The 22224-nt window shown below is 40.3% G+C and overlaps 1 protein-coding gene across 3 annotated transcripts in view; it reads right to left on the bottom strand.

Moving 5' to 3' along the window:
* The window catches only part of LOC116325639 (transcription initiation factor TFIID subunit 4-like), a 95312-nt gene extending 74718 nt beyond the window's left edge, over positions 1–20594 (bottom strand). For all 3 annotated transcript variants that reach the window (XM_031746596.2, XM_039612862.1, XM_039612865.1), the window contains exons 1-6: positions 19137–20594; positions 15939–16105; positions 4409–4561; positions 3651–3773; positions 3038–3127; positions 1755–1964 (exon numbers count right to left, since the gene is read on the bottom strand). In XM_031746596.2, the coding sequence (XP_031602456.2) occupies positions 1755–1964; positions 3038–3127; positions 3651–3773; positions 4409–4561; positions 15939–16105; positions 19137–20550 (2157 nt within the window). In that variant the 5' untranslated portion in view covers positions 20551–20594. The remainder of the gene's footprint in view (positions 1–1754; positions 1965–3037; positions 3128–3650; positions 3774–4408; positions 4562–15938; positions 16106–19136) is intronic.
* Positions 20595–22224: the final 1630 nt, after the last annotated feature.

Genomic DNA, 22224 nt, shown 5'->3' with positions numbered 1-22224 from the left:
ACAAACGGTAAAAAAAAGAAAGAAAAGGTAAGGCTGTTGCTTCTTGGTACAGTCCAACAGTTTCCCTCTGTCATCATACTGGGTCTTTGACCCTAAAATATGAATTTTGTTGGGACTTTGAATTCTTTTCTACCTTTAGGTGTAAAACTCGGCCTCTTTTTGTGACACTGACAAACAGACAGGAGGCCAAGCTGGAGGTGGCAGAGTAGAGGATGTTAAGATTTTCAGTAGGAGTCACCAGAACGGACAAGATTAGAAATGAGTATATCAGAGGGACAGCACAGGTTGAGCGTTTGGAGACAAAGTTAGAGAGGCAAGGTTGAGATGGTCTCAACCTTTTCTATAATCTCTTGTGTTTCTCCTAGCCTTCCCCATGGTCTCCCCTGTGTCAAGTTCAAGTGTGTTAGAGTCTTGTCTCTTTGTCAGTCAGTGACTTCCAGGTTTATTTTGGTAGTCTTTTGTCTTCTTGGTCTTGTTCCTAACTGTCTTAATTGTCTTCAGCTGTTCCTCGTTCCCCACCTGGTCCCTATTCCCCTGATTAGCTCTTAGAGTGTGTCAGTTTGTATAAATAGGCAACAATTTCACATTGCCCTTTTGTTGTAGTGTCTGTGTTTCCTCAGTGTGTGCGCTCAGCCCAAGTTTTGTGGAGTTTCGATGTTCTTGTAGATTTACTTCTTGTATTTTTTTTGAAACTCCTGCTTCTTTGACTCCTGTACACAAATAATCATGACACTTTTATAACCTGCAACATATGGGTGTGACTAACCATCACAGAGACTGTACTGCATATCAAGAATCATATCACAGATTTGGAGGACAGATGGTGTGGTGTTAAACTGTTTCCATTAAACTGGGGGAAGGATCTTTAAATAGCCCTTCAGAAAGCTCACAAAGACATATAACACAGTCCTATGTGTTAGGCATATGTATTCCTAGCTTAATGTAACGCCTCCAAAGGACTTCTTTGTGGAATAACTGAACCTTCATGTTTAAAACTACTGTAGTCTAACAACAAAACCCTCCAAATTCACTGACAAATTTTTCAAAATCCTACTAATAAAGACACAAACCTTACGTCATAGCTTTAAAAGGCCTACTATGTGGTGTTGTGTGGGTGTATTGTGCTGCTCTCTCCCTGAATTCAGGTGGCACAGCTGACTTCACTCAGCACTCAGCATTCACGTATAAAAAGCCAGTGAGAGCAGCTGGTCAGCCCAGTGATCGAGCTTCATAAGTGTTGGGAGTTGATATAATGCTTGTGAAGAAGTGTGGTATCAATGAATGATCTGTTAATACTTTATTATTATATATTATTCTGTTAAAAAGTTGTTTTATTTCTCCATATGCTTTCCCTGGCTCTTTTTCCAACCCAGACATTGTTATTAGTCCTTCTCACCTCCCATTTTGAGCAACTTAACAGTGTAACAGCAAAGTTTGTAAACTGAGTACCTCTAATTGGATACTTGTGCTTTGCCATCTGCTATGGTCAGTGCTTCTGCTCTGGAGCCACTTGCACATTATGCAAACAATCTATCTATGGTGTGAATATGTAAGTTACAAACATCTACACATTTTAGGATCGATCTTTGTATTTGCTATGTTTTACTTCAAAGATCACATGTAGTTTTATTTGGACTGTGATTTTGGGGAACAAACTCTTGTGTGTGAACAAAAGAGTTTTAAAAAGCAACTCCCAATTTAAACATTGTGATGACTGTGTCTGCACTGGATACTCTGGGCCACGTTATACATACCATTGCAGCTGCATGTCCGAGCGTCCCAGCGGGCAGTGCACTGGCACCCGTAGTGGTGCTGACACTATTAGGGTGGCGTATGCGGACAGCTGGCCCAGCGACGATGGCAGGAGGGGTGCCACAGGGTGCTGGTTTTAGTCCCTGCTGCGGGGGCTGGGTCAGAGACTGCTGACTATTCAGCAAAGACAGCCTCAGGGCTGGGAGGCTCTTCTGTTGATGGACAGAGGGCAGCCAGAGTTTACAGTCACACAGAGAAATAGACATGCATTACAAAACACCATACACAGCTGCAACAACTACTGCTGTGGTCACTGGCTAATTAAGCATAATGCTATCAAAAAAAATATGGCTATAGACAGCTAAAAAAACATCTGCAGATGCATGTGACCACATGCATGTAGAATGTTTGCACAATGATTCATGTCAGTTTTATTTGTTATTTAAAAAATGCTTATTTGTGACCTGAAATTGTTTAATTTGCATTCAGGATAATAAACCTACAGTATGCTTAAAACTGTATACAGTGTTACCATAAATATTAGCATGATAACTCACTGTCAGTTGACCTAAGGAGCTGATGTCGTTCCCTAGAGACTATTTTAGGGCAGATTTTTGACGTAAATGACCTAACATTGCCTGACACCATGTGTTTGTGGCCCTGTTGGGCGGGTGAGTGCCTTGATGTGATGCTCATCGTGGCTGGCTGAAAAAAACCTGCTGGCTACTGGAACGGCTGCAGGGGCCACCGTCACCGCAGTCAGAAGTCAGGCCAGAGGGAGGGTGTGTGTGTGTGTGTCTGTGTGTGTGTGTGTGTGTCTCATTCAACTGTCAGGCCAGGCTAACATTGACTCTGGTCCCATGCAAAGAACTACTTTAGGGGGATCATTTCAGAAAAATCTATGAGGGGCAGCTTAAGGAGCCAAGTTAGGGAATAATTAGAGGAGAAAGATAAGGGGCAGTTCAGAAAACAATTTTAGGGGTCAATTTCAAGTAGACCCCATGACCCTGAATTGGTTAAGCACAAGAAAATGGATGGATGGATGGATGGATGGATGGGAATTTCAAGTACCTACAGGTGCTATAAACTGAATAATCAGGCCCAAGGTGAAGAAGACTACTTGATGACAGAGGTGTAGGGTTCAATGTTAGACAGGCAGTTTCAGAGACTTATAAAGAAGATGAGCTCAATGAGCCATTGCATTAGTCAGTGTAGGAATCAGTTTTGTGGATGATATAGCTTCGGGAGAAGGTTAAAAAAAGAAGTTAACTAGCAAGAACCTCACCTTGAGAAAGGGTACCAGGTAAGGCTGCGGAGATGACTTGAGCTCTGTCTGCAGTCGGCTGGTGAACTCTTCCGGTTCGATTTTGGCATCCTGTCAGGTTAAGAGTAAAGAAAAAATTAAATTTCAAAAGAGAAGCCGTGCAGTACACCACAGGGTATAAGCACAGTTAGATGAAAGCCCATCACCAGAAGGAATCATCAACCATTCCATCCTGAAACTTCAGGGTACAACTTAAGGTGCACATTGTGTATGAGATGAAAATTCATGACACAGAAAAGAGACTTTTGGAAAGAGTTTCATGCTGCCATCTACAGGTTGGAAATATTTAATACAACGACACAGAAAAGTGTCAATTTTAATGTAAAATTTAAAATATGTTACACCGCAAAAAAAATGGGAAAAAACCCCAAAACAATGGACTCACACTTACCATGTTATGATTTCATTAAATTAGTTAGATGCATGAGTTAAAATTATTTGCCTACAAAAAAAAGAGGTATACGGCAGGTCCTTAGCAGTTTTTCTAAATCAAATACTTGCCCCAAAATTGTCAAATCTAAACAAGTGAAATTATTTTCCTATATGATATGAATAGTGTTTTTGTAAAGCTCACCAGCAGGTCCTGAACAAGAGCCTTGACGTTCTTAGACGTCTCGGGGGACGGAGAATTGTGAGATGCCAGCTTGATAAGTGTGGCCAGGAAATTCTTACACTTCTTAACATTCTCTTGCATTTCCTGTTGAAGACAACAAAATAACGATTCATTTTCTATGAAACGCACACGCACACACACACACACACACACACACACACACACACAAACAAACAAAAAAAACCCAATGACACCACTATTAACAAATCTCAACCTTAAAGTCGCTATGTAAAACAATAGATCACAACATAAGACAGAGAGGAAGTGGCCCTATAACTGTGCTGCATGTCCTTAAATATTAGCTTAAAGAGTGGAATTAACTTGGCTGATAAAAGGGGCTGAAACACATCAGTCACAACTCAGTGAATAGTGTACATTTAGGACATTAAAATGTAGCACCTGGGTTGATAGATATATGTGTGTGTGTGTGTGAGAATATGCATACATGTGACTTCATGGTAAATCTGTGCTTCTATGTCTTTCTATGTCCTTGGGTCAGTATGCAATAGTGTGAATGTATGAGCGCAAGTATGTGTGGGCATGTGCAAGACTCTTTGTCCATGGCCAGCTGTGTGACGTGGTGTAGCTGTGGGTCCGGGTCTGAGCTTGTGACACAGCCAGCCTCCTGGCAGCTGTGACAGTGCCCTCACCCTTTAGGGTGGAGTGTGGGTGGTAGTGGAGGAGGGTGAGAGGAGGGCAGTGTGGCAGAGGAAACAGACCTGGGATGCGACAGAAGCTCCAGAGGCCGTGGCGATTGCCGGCTGTGCAGGCTGCACTGGCTGGGAGGCAGGCTGGGCCGGGGCCTGGGGAGGCAAAACCACGGGGGTCTGCTGCGGAGCCGTCACAGCCACGACCGGTGCCACAGGGCCCTTCTGGAAGAGCAAGGAAGAGACAGAGAGATAAACAGGACGTGACGCCTCGCTCCCAGCAAGGCCACAGAGAACAGGAGGCAGGCGCCACAGCGCTCCTGTCACATCTGGTGTCCTTACTTTGGTGGACATCTCTTAACAGACAAGGAGGAAGAAGGGGAGGAGGTGACAAGCTAGAGGCTGGGAAACACAGGAGCCCATCAAAGCTTTTCTTAATCGTCACCTACCTGACTTGGAAGATCTGTAACAAATGTTGGCTACCCATAATGATGTGTGCGCAGTTGAATAAAATTCATAAACACAATTTTGCTCATGAGAGGAGGTGCCAACAGCAGTCTCTCACTCTAAGGCCCTCATCACCTCTTTTAAATCTCTCAGGGCCTGTTCACACTTGGCAATAAAATACATCTTATGTGACGTGGTCATAAGTGGACAGCTCTAAATACAGGTGTGAATACACCCGGATGAAGGGGACACATTAAGGTCCTATCATTTGAGTGACATATAGATGGTAACAAGGCTACGTGTACAGTTATATTTGTAATGCGGCTATGTAGTGTAGTATGTTTTTGGTTAAATCAAAACAGTCCAAATTCGATCTGGATCAGAGGATTCAGTGCTCTAGTTCCTTGCCAATAAGTGCCAGTATTTAGTACAGGTTATGTATTATGTGTAGCTAGGGCATCAATACAGGGGACTCATACTTTCCTTTTTTTGTCTGCACACTTTGAAAATAAATGGTTTGACCTTCTGAGACCCAAGGTCTTATTCTGGATTCACTTTTAAGTTCTTCTAGGTATTTGCAATTAACTGAACCTGACGTGCATATAATCTAAGCTTCCTCTTTCCTGTAACAACAGCAAGTTGTTACTTTGTTACATAATTGATATATACTTTAAAAAATGTCCCCATGATTTTTTTCTGTTACTAAATAAATTTTAGTTATAGTAGTGAATATTATGGCTTACAGCAGGTATAATATATACAGAAAAGGGTTTTACTAAAATTTCCTCCGAAATACTTGAAGTCATATCAGCTTGTACACAACCTGCAAGTAAACTTTAGACTCAGCCAGCACTATGTCTAGGCAGTTATCTGGGATAGCAAAGGAAGAAAATGCCAGGCAGAGGACTGAATAACATGTCAGGAGGAGTTGTCTCACTGGGCGGAGTGCAGGGCAGGAGGAGGAAGAAGAAGAAGAAGAGGAAGAAGAAGTCTGGAGGGCAGGGCTGGAAGGAGTAGGAGAAGGAGACGGTGCCATCTTGGCTGGGGTCAAAGGACATTGCCTGCTGGTCTGAGAGGTCACAGGAGATTGCTGGAAAAAGGAGAACACAGGAAAAAGAAAGAGGAAAAAGAGACAGAACAGGGAATAAATATATCAGAGGAAGTAGGTGAAGAAGGAGAAACAGGAGAGATAACTGAATACAAGCCATCTTAAAAGATACAAAGGAAGAAAAACAGCAACAGTGATGCTGTGCCAGTTTCAGCTGTGAAAGAAAAGAGTGAGGAGGAAGGATGGCAGCCAGAGAAAAGACGGGGGAAAGTGTGAGAGAGGGAGAGAGAGACAGAGCAACAGAATAAGAAAAGAGCAGTATCGTGCCTTGCAGACAGATGAGAAAAGGTCATGACAGCAGGAAAGAAGAAGGAAGGTGGCAGCATGTTGTCGACGTGAAGATTTAACTCAAGAAAGCACGTTTGGTCAGGTGGCACTGGCTCACAGTGTCGTACTACTGGGGTCTGATTCCAGAGGGGACCTACATCAATCAGCCACGACACTGAAACTACTGACAAGTCAAGTGAATATCCCTGATGATTTCATTACAGTGAAATGCTTTGCTGGGAAACCTTGAGTTATCCATTGACTAAATAAATGTGTGCTTTTACTGGGGAATTATTAGAACTTTAAATATAATAAAAAAACAAAAATAATTTTAAAAAGTAAATACATGTGAAAAATAGGTGGGTGTAGTAGAGGCAAACAAGGTCATACAGTAAGGAGTCTGTTTCGCAAGGACAACCATCACTTGCTGTCAGCTAACAGGTGCAACATGAGGCTCAGGGGACCTGCACGGACCTGTGGAGAGTAAGTGAACAACCAACAGACAGGTAACTACTAATGATCCTTCAACAGGTTCACTTACAGAAGACCTTCTTCTACATAAGTCTTTTTGACCAAAAGTTCACTTTTCAATCTTCTTAGCTCAAGAATTAAATTTTGAGTGAGTCTGAGATTTTAAGGAGGACTGAAAATGCCCTGCTACTGAAAACAAAAGAAACCCTGGAGGTGCTCTTAATCTGTAATACAGCAAACAACACAAACAAAAAGCAAAATCATATTTGAAATTAAACTATAGATCATCACCCAGCCTTAATCTGAGTCCAGAGACTCATGCTGACAGAGAGGTTATAAAAACCCAAATATTGGTGCACACCCAATTACTGCAATGGCACTCCCCAACAGCAGTGGCCTCCCAATAAGAATAATGCCACACTACAAAAACTGCTCAGGATTCAAACATGGCAAAGAGAACCAAGGTGGTGATCTGGCCTTCAAAGGCTGATGATGAGACCCCAGTATAGCACGTAAAGTTCATACATTTATTACTTCAAGGCTGGACTATGTAATTCGTTATTATCAGTATGTCCTAAAAACTCCCAGAAAAGTCTTCAGTTAATCCAAAATTCAATTCAATTCAATTCAATTTTATTTATATAGCGCCAAATCACAACAAAAGTCGCCTCAAGGCGCTTTATATTGTACAGTAGATAGCACAATAATAAATACAGAGAAAAACCCAACAATCATATGACCCCCTATGAGCAAGCACTTTGGCGACAGTGGGAAGGAAAAACTCCCTTTTAACAGGAAGAAACCTCCGGCAGAACCAGGCTCAGGGAGGGGCGGCCATCTGCTGCGACCGGTTGGGGTGAATGCTGCAGCAAGAGTACTGACAGGAACTAGAAAGAGACAGCATATTTCTCTTATATTGGCTTCCCTTCATTGGCTCTCTGTTAAATCCAGAATTGAATTCAAAATCCTGTTCCTCACATACAAGGTCTTGAATAATCAAGCCCCATCTTATCTTAATGACCTTATAGTACCATATCACCCCATCTATTCAACTAATACAGATATTAGCACCTAAATACTCACCTAACCTTGATGATGTCACCAAGGAAAACATGTAAAAACAAAGTGCATCAAGTACAGTATATTAACAGTATCAGAAATTTGAACCTGCCTACTTGATCTTTTAACAGACCACAGATATTTGTGTACAGCACGCCTGAAAACCACTGCAATATTTTAATGTTTTATTAAACTTTATCTGCACTAAGAAGTGAGTTAAGCAAATTAATGGAAGAATAGAAGACCCAACAAACACACAAATGGGTTAGTCAACAAATAAATAAACAGAAAAAATATCACTATTCACTATTAAGTGTCAATGACTGTATAAAACATTCTTATTTTTTATTCTTCTTTGATACCGTCTAGAATTTCCACTGTACATTGTTGCAGAAAAGTAAGGAAATATTGCAAGCAATTTATTAAGGCACACTTTAACAGAGACAAAACCAATGAGTGCAGAAGGATCACACAGAATACACAAGAGGGATTAATCACTCAACGCATACAGACAAATTATATTTAGGGATATTTCAGCAGATTCTCTTTAGTACCGTATTACTCTAGCTCATTAGATTTCAAATGACACATTAACTGGGAGCTTAAATTGCTGACTCCGAGTTGCAATTTGAGGATGTTTACATGCATACTGTTTGTATTATAAACAACAATTTTCATAGCATATTTACGCAGAGCCAAAAGCACTCAGACAACTGGTTTCTCAAATATTTCTTAGATATGTTAACTTGTTTTGTTGTTAACCTAGGTGTAAAAATGCAAAATAGGGGCACAGAGATTATTATAAGGCTGAAAAACCTGAATAAATCAGATGCACAGAGTACATCCTAGCATGAAGTATAAATTCAGGTTAGGCTGCAAAATCTGTGGAATAGGTTCAAAGCACAGTGACATATCGAAATACGGTATGTGCAATCGAATGAAGACTGGAAGAATAAATGGAACTTGACAAATGTAGCATTTAGAAAAGGATTCACGCTAGTGCTGAAATGTGTCGTAACCTAATATTGTTTGCTAACATATGAAAGGCAGAAGAACGAATGAGGAGGACAGTGCCAAGTGCCACAAAGCCAAAGAGGTTCATCTCTTACTCACATACACCACACAGACAAACACACAAACACACACACAAACAAACACACACACACACACACACACACACACACACACACACACACACACACACACAAATGTTCATAAACACTTCCTGGCTGGTTCCCTGCTACCCAGTCTATTAGCCAAAACAACCCAGGAGGGCCTCAACCCCGACCTCTGGCACTCAGCCTTCCATTCACAGACAGACCAAAGCACACTAACAGACACAAATTCATGCACATGATAAACTACACTTGTCACAGACAGAAGAAATGAAACAAAGACTACAGTGCAGAGGAGAAGAAGTGGAATAAGAAAGAAGGAGGAGGGGGTTTGCCTCCACTAAAAGTTTAGTAGGATCCAAATGAATGTTACACTGAAGAGTTGGAGGAAGTGAGTGTATGAGAGATGAGGCGATGGGGGTAAGGAGGGTGATGCTAAGAGCCACAGGGTGCATCCCACCGCTAGCTATGCCACTTTCTCGCTCACTCTCTCTCCCTCAGACAGACACACACACACAAACACACTTGAGAACCAAAGCCTTGTTAGCTTTTTAAAATAATCAGGCAGTTGGATGATGAATGATTTAACAGGTATGGAAGGAAGGAAGCTCAGGATGCCTTCCGTTTCTCCCCTTAGGGTCATGGGAAGAGTGACAGGCCGACAGAGGGGTTGAGCTCTGGGAATAAACACCATTCCCTTTCATTTCCCTGCTACTGCTTTTCCTGTCGAGATGGCAACGCCGCAGCCCACTAATTTGTCATCAACTGTGAGAGGCGATGACAATCTGCGACTTTCTTTTGAAAGGGGTTCGTATCAGGATGGATACAGGTTGGCTGACTATGAGCAGAGAGGATTGTTGTGCAGCTAATGCAGAATTCTGTTCATGACGTTTAAGGAGATGAATGTCTGACCATGCTCTGTGTGACACTGACTCTGATTCACAGTTTACAGTTTTTTACACTATGAAAGTAACAGAGCACCTGAGGTTAAACTTAGGTTTGAAATATATCACATTATGTCTCTCAGTTCAGTCCTAACTACCTGAAAATGTAATACTATACCCACTATAGAGCACAATAACACTAAACACATGAACACTAAAGTTTACAATGATACTTTGCATTATATGTATATAACATTATAGACTTAATTTCAACCTCAGTTCTTCTTGCACCTTATGTAAGAGCAGTCAAACTCTCTTCAGTTTCCATTTTAATTTCATATATATAAAGTTGTAAAACTGATAAAAATCATATAAGGTAGCATGAATGCATATCTTACCATAGCCCAACGTGATCAGCAAACAGTACAAACAGTCGTCAAAATTCAGAGTAAAAGACAAGTCAAGTTAAAATAGGCAATGAAATGCTGCCCTCTAGTGCTAATCTTTTGTCTTTGCGGTTAGGGTTATAATGAAAAGTGCAACCTTGAAAGCCCTGGGGGGGGCAACAACTAGCTATATTAGATTTAAACCTTTGAGATTTATCAGATTAACAGATATGAACCAATCACAACCAGCCAATCATAAGGCAATAAACATTTAGGCATGCATAGAAAATAATCTCCTCAAGTTCAAACCGAGCATCAGAATGAGGATGAAAGGTGATTTAAGTGACTTTGAACGTGGCATGGTTGTTGGTGCCAGACAGGCTGGTCTGAATATTTGAGAAACTGCTAATCCCCTGGGAATTTCCCACACTAACCATCTCTAGAGTATACACCGAATGGTGTGAAAAAGAAAATATTCAGTGAGAGGCAGTTCTCTTGGTGAAAATGCCCTGTTCATGCCAGAGATCAGATGGGAATGGCCAAAATATTTTGAGTTATCACTTAACATGCAAATTTCAGATAATTAAGATGAAAAATAATTATTATTTTAACTATATGTAAACCAGTTATGTTTACCAGTGTAGTTATCACTTAAAGTTATGTTTTAACCAGGAAAAAAAAACTGATATACACTTAACACCACAAATTCCAAGTACGGGGCTCAACACCCTTCTGCCTTCAGGATATCTTTCAGCACACGTTGAGCCCCTTAATATCAACTCCATAGCCTACCTGAGTACTGTTGCTCACAGGTCCATCCCTTTATGATTACAGTGTACCTTCTTCTGAAAGTTGCCTCTAGCAAGATTATCTCAAGCTGGTTCCTTGAACATGACAATGAGTTCACTGTATTCAATCACAGTCACTAGATCTCAATGCAGTACCGCTCCTTTGGGATGTAGTGCCACTGGAGATTCTAATCATGGATGTGCAGCTGACAAATGACTGCATGGACCAAACTCTCTAAAAAGCCCAGTACTAGCAATTTGTAAGTAGCATTGAGTGTATACGATTTTTTTTTCCTGGTTAACAACAGGTCTCAAGGGAATAACTATGTGGGTAAGCATGAGTAGTCTACATATAGTTAAAGTAATAAGCTGGTTTCAACCTACATAACTGAAGTCTATGCATATTCCTATTATTTGAAAAAAAGGATGAAAACTGTATTTTCTCCTTAAAAAATGGTAAAAATATCCCAGTCATGCTGACTTTTCTTTAGAGTAAGGCCAAATCCTCTGTGGTGTGCCAACATTTTTTTACATGCAGACAAAAGCTTTGTATTTAATCCAATACAAATGCTGAAGCAATTACTAATTTAATCAGTTAGACAACTAATTGTAGGTTTTTCACAATAATCGAGATTTTACTGGTTCCAGCTCCAAATATCTGAACATTAACAGACTTGGGGTGTAGTTTGGGATGGGAATAATAGTTATTAGTAATAATAATAATAGTTTGGGAATAATATTCACCCAAAATGGCCTACAATAAAACACATCTTCTCACATTGCAGAGGTAGTGTTTGGCATTCTGAGATCAATAACAGAAAAACTAGCCCAAAGACATTAACACGCTCAAATATTAAGCTGTATTAGTGCTCTATTAGTGCTCTGCTGTCACCAGCCCATTTCAGCTGTCCCACTTGATTTAAAGAGAACTGTGGGGGACCAACTATCAAGTAACCTCATTATTAAAAGCAATTAAGCTTCAAAGGTGTACAGCCACCAGCACAAGCTCAAGTTATCAAATGAATGATGGATCCACAGGTGATAATAAGCAAATTCCAATTAATGATTCAGGAGCTCGTTAAATTTTGATGAGAGGACCCCATGGAGTCATTAAAAAGCCTTGAGACATTAATTCACCTATTAATCTCAGTTTAATCTATAGATTAAAAAAATCAAGGATATTCTTTTGTTATAATTACACAGTTTAACGCATTAATCACACCCCAATTAGGGTCTACAACTAATAAAGTGTTCATTTAATGAGGTGGTGCCCACCCAACATCAACTGTGGGAACACACGTATAATTAGATCACAGTTTTTCAAATCTCTTCAGTCAGATTATTCTTTTACAAAGGTCACCACCTGTGGCATTAACATTGATGGAAATTATGCAGAGCTGGAAAAGCTAAAGAAACCTGAAATGTGCCCATGAGGATTGGAGTTCAATGTTTTTGTAATCCCAGTAAATCATATGCATGGCATTGGTGTAAGCTGAGTTTGCACAAAGTGGAATATCAGCAGGTTTTAGAGGTACAGTAAAGATACATGGCTTTTTAAATATGCTTTAAAGTGAAACATCTCCTTTTTTTCTATACGCTGCTAAAAAAAATAATAAAAAATAATAAAACTCTCTATCACTCTTACCATCAGGCCTTTCTGTTTTATCTGATATTCATTTAGAGGGTTTTTTTTAATTCAGCACCAGGATCTGTCTATAGTCCTACTATATGCCTGCAATCAATTTGTTTTTCTGTTTGTCTCACTGAAAACATATGACTCCATTTCAATTATTTATCTGACATTCATTGATAGATGAACAACATCTGGACACCTTTTACTATGCAGGTTATTTACTTGTTTATTAAAAAAAAGAAATCCCATCTAACTTTTTCTGAAGGTTGCAGAATTATTTATCCAAAAGCAAAATGTACATCTGCATTCAGATGCTTTTGCTGCTTTATGTGATGTGATATATCGCTGTGCTCCATCCTAATGTTTCAGGAGCAGCGAGCAGTCACATCACAGCAGCTAGGAGTCGGCTGTTTTCTTTTTTTAAAGATTATTAAGAGTAGTAACTCATACATTCATGTCTTTTTAGCGTGAAAGATATGAGGAGAAAATGCAAACCAACCATTGCTAGAAATAGAAAGACCTTTACAATTCCAGGTAATGATACCTAAATGAATTTGGGTATACAGCACAATATATCACAACATTCACTGACTGAGGGTAAAATAAGCTACTGTTAAGAAAAATGTGTGTATTATTTATTTGCAAATATAGGCTGCTCACTTGACATGATTCTCCTTGCGTTGGAGACTTGCTGTTTGCATGGCAGGCCATTACAGACTGAAGGACAGCCTGAAAATATTGGACCTACAATTCTCCATCCAGAGAATTGTAGGCCCCTCTTCTTCCTCTACACAAAGACACTTAGTTCTGTTATACGCTTCTGGTTTCTATCATGTGGTTGACACTCGGACATCCTTGCTAGAGCGCCAATCTGAAACTCCAACTGACATGTAAGAATGGATGTGAAATCACCTAAAGCTCAACCTCAAGAAGACTGACCCCTGTTCCCACGGGGAATGAATCCTTCGCTGACACGTTACCATTATGATGATGGTGTTCGCTCAGCTGGCGAGGAAGCTACAAGCGACCCTGAACAACAAAATAGCATTTGCAGCAAATACTGCAATAAAAGATGGCCATCTTGCATTCTATCCTCAACAGTGAGGCATCTGAGGCATCTCCTCTTTTCACACAGGTACCGAACTCTTCTAGGAAGAGTAGCCAACCGAGTTCCACGTGAGTAGGCAGGTATCAAATGTAGTCTTAAACCTGTCAGTTCTGAAATTAAACAAACAAACAAAAAGAAAACAATTACCTAATAGACCTATCAAGTGGACACTATATGTGCTGCCTCCTGTGCACTCCATCCAGATAGTTCCTACACCTAAACCAAAGAGTATTTCAAGCAGTGCATGTGAAATGGACATCAAGACAAAATAACTGATGAAAACACCCTGACACTTTCTAAATTGTCCAAAATTCTTGTGATAATGACCCCAGACTAATAAACTTCCCCCTTTGCTGGAGACAACATTTGTGCCATTAGGCCACGACCATTAGTCCAAGTAGCTGATGTCTGCCTAGTACTTGTATTCCTGCACAGTTCTCCTACCATGTACACCTGTTTGGCTTCCAGTCATTCAAAAATTCTCCTGCTTATCTACATCCCATGAACAGGGCAGCTCCTTCCTACCTCCAAGTCACGGTCAAATATCCCTTGGGTCATCCTATCACTCAAGAAAACCACATGGTCATTTACGACTCTTCTCTGTTCTGGCTCCACAGAGATGGAATGAGCTCCCACTGAAGTCGGGATAGTAAAAGTGATTCCCCAAGGCTAAAACCTCACCTTTTCATTTTATCAGTGTGAGAGCGCAAATGTCTAGACATGTCAGATCAGACATTAAATGGACTTTAACCTGCCAGCTTCCTGGTAGAAAGTCAGAGTAATATCAGAATGAGCCCTTGTGTAACTAACACGCGTAGTTTTCTACAAATTCCTGCCTATTGCTTGCTCTACCCATAATGTGTGTCAGCAAGTTTAGATTGCACCACTTGTGTATGTTTCTGAATGAGAATGACTCTAAACTGAGTGCTGCTAGCTGCAAGCCAAAAAGTGGATGAAGTTCAACAAATGGATGCCAAAAAGAAAAAACAGAGAAGTGTTTCCTTATGAGGGCCAATGGAAAAAATAAATAAATAAATACATTATAAAAGCTCTGCACTATGGCTCAGGTTAAAAAAAACAACAACTTTACATTAAGCTGACGAGAAGAATCCTGATTAGAAATTGTCTGAAAAACACTCAGTTGCTAAAGTTGGTGGCTGTTCCACTTCTGTCCTCTTTACCCAAGAGGACCCTCTTTAGCTGTTCCACACACTGGAAGCGATTTATGGTGACTTAGTGACCAGAGACAAAAAACTGAATAACATTTACGACCTCAGACTACGGAGAAAATGACTACAAGTGCAAGTGCAAAGTGGGTGGACCCGCAATAAACTTTGATGCAAGGAACTGAAGAGATTACTAATGAGAGTGAAGAACACAGTTGATTAACATATGACCTACTAGTAAATACATTAGAGGATCCACACTACAGCCTGGAATATCTGCGAGTGACCAGCAGGCAGTTTTAAAGCAATGCTTGACAAGCAACTCATTTCCAGTGTATAAACAACTTAAGAGCAGATCAGAAGCCATAAAAGGAAACTTTAACCAGTTGTTTTTGCACTTATCCATGTAAATGGTAGGCAATCACAGCAGGTGTGCTGTGGCAAATGTTATCATAGTAAAAATGTAGGTGCATGTACGTTTTACTTTTTCTTGGCTTACTATATCCTTCACATTGATAGGCATGCCATTTGTTCAGTGGTCTGCTGAGATACGTAGAGATACTTTTTTCATACCAGCTCTCTGGACTGAGCCAGTAATGAAGCTGTAATGTTGAGTAATAGTGTACTAGGAATACAATCTGCCATCAAAACTTAATTCTTAACCTTATTTTGGAGAAAATTCACTAAACCTTCGAAGAGCTTTTTATTGGATTTAATTAGTACATGCATTTTTAATGTCCCACTAACTAGTGCATTTAAAGTTATGGGTGTCGGCTGATTCAAGATTCAAGATAGCTGCCAAATTCCCAGAATCACAAATTGCATCAAATGGGAATTTGGCCCCACCTATCCGCAGTTCAAACCCAAACCATCTGTTTGCAAGAGGCAGCCAGTCAGAAGAAGGTTGGCTTGAAGAAGCAAAACTAACGGCTTGTTTCAAACAACTGAACAATCGCCAGTGTAAAGGTCTAGTTTAACAACATGGATAATTTTGAACTGTTAAACCAATGCAACGCTACACTAGTAGAGTTGCAAATGAGTATAATACTCCTTCTAATTTTTCTGTCTTTCTCCTTCCTTTTGTCTCATTTGAACAGCAACACTGTGTGCCATGGTTGTAGCAGTGAGAGTCTACAGCTGCCAGCTATCATGTGGGTTCTGTGGTCTCACCTGTGGAGAGGTTACTCTGAAGGATGTCCCTGTGGTGGGGGTAGCAGGTCGTGGAGAAATGTTGTTCTGGGCCTGGGCTTGGGCTTGAGCTTGTGCTTGAGCTTGAGCCAAAGCCTGCTGGGGAACCATTACCAGCTGTCCTAACTCTGTGCGTACCAACACCATACCTAAGAAAGAGCAGGAAACATAAATTAGAGAACACCACAACATAAATACCGCAGAAGAACAGCTAAAGCAGCCACTAAAAAAAATACTGTATATGTCACGTATTATACTGCAGGTATATCACTGCACTGCAACCTTATAAAACACTGCAATTTAACAAAAGTAACATTTCATGACAGGATCTAGACTTTGTACGATGTTACAGTAGTGCACAAATTACAAAGACTGAAGAAATTGCTTCAGGCTCTGATCACGAGCAAATTACACAAACTCTCTCTTCGTTTTTAAGGACCAGGACTGCAGTTATTATAGCCCCACACCTGGCCATGATAAAATGTTTTATTACACATTTGTTTATCTTTGTAGAATTTCCATAAAGAGAAAAGGACATAAGGTCAATAGTAAGGTTAACAGCATGTTCTGATCATGCTCTTGAAAATGTAACTGAACTATTATTTCTGAGGTCAGATGACTCATTCAAGCAGTGCAGCACAAAAACCATTATGACCACTGTCCTCTGTTATTACCTGCCCTTTTACAGTTACAGAATATGAGCTTCTATGGAGATTACAGTGTTTTAAATATAACAGCTAAATTAGGACTACAAATATGGCTCATCTATTGGGTAAGCTATAATTTGAACTACTGGAATCCTGGCCCACTGAATTGTTGTTGTAATAACAAAAGTTAGCTACATAAAAAAAAAACCAATATCTACTCAAATATTTTTTGACAACATATTGCTGTCTCGAAGCATCAGTGGCTACTGTCTGCACACTGGAGCTGCCCAAAGCATTTCTCCGTGCCTCCCAAAGTTTCCTTAGAGGTCTTTTGTGCTTCTACTCATCTTAACAGTGTGCTATTATTATCCTGCATAAATAAACATTTAAATTGATGTTTTTTGCTCTAGATTTACCACAAACACAAGGTGTGTGTGCTTATTGCATCTATCTGTATAAATACCTTGATTTCTGTCTTTTTCCTCTCAGTTTTCTCATTGTTTTCCAATTACAAACAAACAAACCAAACAAGAAAATCAGGGTTTTTCCTGTTTACAAAAAAAGGATATTTTGACCGTTGTGTAAATGAAAATCACCAGGACTGTAATGAAAATGTTTTACTTAAACATTTAATCAAACATAAAACACAGTTTTATTTAGTAAATGATCAGAAATAACATGAAAAATCCACAAACTTCTGTTATGTAAGGTACAACACTTCTTGCCATACATACAGTGGCTTGCAAAAGTATTCGGCCCCCTTGAACTTTTCCACATTTTGTCACATTACAGCCACAAACATGAATCAATTTTATTGGAATTCCACGTGAAAGACCAATACAAAGTGGTGTACACGTGAGAAGTGGAACGAAAATCATACATGATTCCAAACATTTTTTACAAATAAATAACTGAAAAGTGGGGTGTGCGTAATTATTCAGCCCCCTGAGTCAATACTTTGTAGAAACACCTTTTGCTGCAATTCCAGCTGCCAGTCTTTTAGGGTATGTCTCTACCAGCTTTGCACATCTACAGACTGAAATTCTTACCCATTCTTCTTTGCAAAACAGCTCCACAACTGCCCTGTGACAGCCTCAGAGGTTGTCTAAGAGAATATTGGGAGCAACAACACCATGAAGTCCAAAGAACACACCAGACAGGTCAGGGATAAAGTTATTGAGAAATTTAAAGCAGGCTTAGGCTACAAAAAGATGTCCCAAGCCTTGAACATCCCACGGAGCACTGTTCAGCGATCATTCAGAAATGGAAGGAGTATGGCACAACTGTAAACCTACCAAGACAAGGCCCGTCCACCTAAACTCACAGGCCGAACAAGGAGAGCGCTGATCAGAAATGCAGCCAAGAGGCCCATGGTGACTCTGGACGAGCTGCAGAGATCTACAGCTCAGGTGGGGAATCTGTCCATAGGACAACTATTAGTCGTGCACTGCACAAAGTTGGCCTTTATGGAAGAGTGGCAAGAAGAAAGCCATTGTTAACAGAAAACCATAAGAAGTCCCGTTTGCAGTTTGCCACAAGCCATGTGGGGACACAGCAAACATGTGGAAGAAGGTGCTCTGGTCAGATGAGACCAAAATGGAACTTTTTGGCCAAAACGCATAAAAGCTATGTGTGGCGGAAAACTAACACTGCACATCACTCTGAACACACCATCCCCACTGTCAAATATGGTGGTGGCAGCATCATGCTCTGGGGTGCTTCTCTTCAGCAGGGACAGGGAAGCTGGTCAGAGTTGATGGGAAGATGGATGGAGCCAAATACAGGGCAATCTTGGAAGAAAACCTCTTGGAGTCTGCAAAAGACTTGAGGCTGGGGCGGAGGTTCACCTTCCAGCAGGACAACGACCCTAAACATAAAGCCAGGGCAACAATGGAATGGTTTAAAACAAAACATATCCATGTGTTAGAATGGCCCAGTCAAAGTCCAGATCTAAATCCAATCGAGAATCTGTGGCAAGATCTGAAAACTGCTGTTCACAAACGCTGTCCATCTAATCTGACTGAGCTGGAGCTGTTTTGCAAAGAAGAATGGGCAAGAATTTCAGTCTGTAGATGTGCAAAGCTGGTAGAGACATACCCTAAAAGACTGGCAGCTGTAACTGCAGCAAAAGGTGGTTCTACAAAGTATTGACTCAGGGGGCTGAATAATTACGCACACCCCACTTTTCAGTTATTTATTTGTAAAAAATGTTTGGAATCATGTATGATTTTCGTTCCACTTCTCACGTGTACACCACTTTGTATTGGTCTTTCACGTGGAATTCCAATAAAATTGATTCATGTTTGTGGCTGCAATGTGACAAAATGTGGAAAAGTTCAAGGGGGCCAAATACTTTTGCAAGCCACTGTATATGTAGATTATTCATGCCCAAAGGCTTATTTTGAGCCAGGGAAAATCCGGAGGATGTCACACACAATCTTCTATTATGGGAGAGTCCAACACACACTGAGCCCTTTTAACAACCACAACCAGGATCCTCTGACTTGGTTGTTAGCCCTCCTGCTAACCTTACCTTGTGGGATGGTAAACCCAGGGGGCAGCTGAATGGTGGTCTGCTGCTGAGGCGGTCTGACAATCAGTTGGGGGGTTACAATCCTTTGTGGTGCTGTAAGTCCAGGACGGGGTTGCGACTGTGCAGATGTAGCCACAGCAGGTGTTGGAGAGGGAGCTGTTGGCCTAACCATAGTAATAGTGGTGGTCGCTGATGTGGTCTGACCAGCTCCACATGCTGAAATAGTTGCCATCCCTGTAACACACGCAGCAGGTGTGATGGAGCTCAGAGGCTGAGTTATTGTTATTGTTGTTGTTGCTGCAGCTGTAGTAGTTGTTGGTGGTGTGACAATAGACGAAGAAGAAGTAGAAGAAGGAGGAGGAAGAGGAGGAGAGGAAGTGGAAACAGTATTTACTACAGAGTTGACACCGCTAGACTGGGTTAACATTACAATTTTGGACTGACAGTCGTCTGTTTTGGAAGCCCCAGTGTCTGTGACCATTTTGGTTTGGTTCCCCGGGGAAGCTGAAGAGGTAACGGGTCCTATACGAGCACCCTGCTGGACCAAGGCCGAAACACTGGTCCCGTTGCCGTTCTGGGCTATACTGGCAACAATATGACTCGGGAGTCTATGCAAAGCAATAGTAGGAGTCCCCCTGTCGAGAGCAATAGCCGACTGACCCACAGGCAGGCTCGCGTTGGATAAGGTGAACGTCGAAGTGTTAATAGAGGTTGTGACGGGTCGTCCACAGTTTGGTGTACTTGCACTCGTATCCACTGGGTTAACGTTGTCGACCACCGCTGCGTTGCTGTTCCTCCGCGTTGTTACAGCTGCGCCGTTCAAACTCTTTATCCGCGCCGAAGCGCTCCTCCGCGGCGTCGTTATGCGTTTTCTCGGCGGGGTTGCTCCCGTCGACGTCTCGCCTGTGCCCACGGTAACTTTAGAGCCCCGGCTGGATGTAGTGGTGCTGATGCTGGCTGGCGGCGAAGATGCCAAAGTTGACACACCAGATGCAGTCAGTGTTGTGATGGATGCTCCATGTGATTGCGAGCCGCTGCTAGTGGCGCTCACACAGGCACCCGAAGTGGTGGAAGGCTCGCCAAAAGAAGGGCTGCAGCCCGGTGAAGGAGATGTGACAGTCTTATCCGGGCTAACGTCTTTAGAGTTGATCTCCTGGCGCATCTCAGTTTTATTTCGGCGTCCTTGTTGTTGTTGTTGTTCTAGTGTTGTGGTGCTCACTGGAGCTGGTAGCGTTTTTCCTAAGTGATGGTTAGAGGGGGCCACAGAGCCAGCGCCTCCGTTTTCGTCTGCTTTACCAGCCGGGTTGCTTTGTCCAGCAAGCTGTGACTCCAATGAGCCCACTAGGTCGCTCACAGCTTTTTCATCCACCTCCGAAAAGAGCATATCTTCCAGGGGGTCGGAGGCGCCCGCCATCTCTGATCACAGATAGCCGTCTTCTATTTTTTTACAATGCGCCTGCGTGTTACTAGGCATTGTGGGAATGGATCTGACGTCATTAAACAAGGGGGGTATAAATGGAGGAAGGGGCGTCCTAGGTGTAGCCGTAAGTCTGTGATTATTGTATCCTGTTTATTATGTGTTACCTTCATGGAGTATTAATTAGTAATCATACTAAGTACCGTGCAGTTACACCGCCATCCCAAAGTAAAATATGAGGAGCTGTGACCATATTTAAAGAAAATCATATATAGATGAGAAAAAAATGTTCAAGAAATAAGCAAAGATTATTTTAAAACGATATAAGACAGTTATAATGTACATAAAGCTACTAAGTTAATGAATACATAAAATAGATCTGAAACAAAGCATTTACTCAGAAGTCATATAATTATTAGGTCTGATTTTGATATTGTTTTTTCCCTTTGTCTGTGCATCTTTTGCAAAAGGTCAGATGGGAAATATATCATTTATTATCCATACAGTTAGTAAATTACTTTTTTACAGCAGTTAAAAATGAAGTTAACACAATCTGTAAAATAATAGCCTAAATCATTAGGGTTGTATCTTAAATCAAATAAAAGGAAATGTGGCAATAACTAATATGAAAAAAAATACAATTAGGTAAAATATGACAAAATAAAAATATGAAGTATTAAATTAAATTAAAATGTCTTTAATCCAACATACAAAAAGTAGCTTAAAATGTCTTAAAATAAGATAATAAATATTAATAATAAATATGAGATTTCTCAATCTGGCTCAACATAGCAAGGCAGTGCGGGGTTGAAATGAAATGGCATTATGAGAAAACACTGGTCTATTCTGACGACGAGATTTTGATCAGGACTAATTGGGAATACTTTTTTATAGCAGTTAAAATAACAACAACAATGACAATAATAATTTTTAAAACTTTATGGTAGCTGTATTTGATTGTTGTATGTTGAAAGATTGTAATAAGTTGTATATTGTATTAAGTACAGTACATTAATATTAGTAAAAAGTACAATAATAGTTAAAGTAAAATACTAAAAAAAATAATATTATTAGCAATAATTATGGAGTTTTTTTCTTATCATTTTTTGCAATGTTTGTACATTTTGTACAGTTATAGCTACAGTTTATGTTCTGGCAAAACAAGGCAAAACACACAATAAGTAACGTTAAATAACTTCAATTTAACTGAAAGCATTATTTTTAATATAAATCACAACACTGCAACATTACATCACCACGACATTACTATGAATTTGTTTGGCCAAGGAATAACATTTTGATGAGTTAATATTGTCTGTTTTCTAAATATTTTGACTTTAGTTTATGTAAGTTCTATTTAGTCTATTCTATTTAGTTTTATTGGCATAATAAAGCTAAAGACATTTCCTTTGGGGTTTTTTGTTTGTTTGTTTTTTTATTTTATATTAGTTATTTTATTCTGATTATTTTCAGAAATCTAGTTATTTAGTTATTTACTTATTTGTGGTTAACTAAAAATGTTTTCACAATTAGTATTTAGTTTGAGTTAGCCTAACTATAACTGCTCAGAAGCCTCTGCCTAAAAACATTCACACTAAAATGAAAATAACCGTTGTTATTATTTTTTATTTAAAATTAGTGCCTTGCAGGGACAGCGTCATGAGAGCTGTG

Source organism: Oreochromis aureus, linkage group 1 (genome assembly GCF_013358895.1).
Source record: "Oreochromis aureus strain Israel breed Guangdong linkage group 1, ZZ_aureus, whole genome shotgun sequence".
Taxonomy (NCBI): Eukaryota; Metazoa; Chordata; class Actinopteri; order Cichliformes; family Cichlidae; genus Oreochromis; species Oreochromis aureus.
Note: the sequence above shows the minus strand (reverse complement) of the source record. Positions and strands in the feature narration are given on the sequence as shown.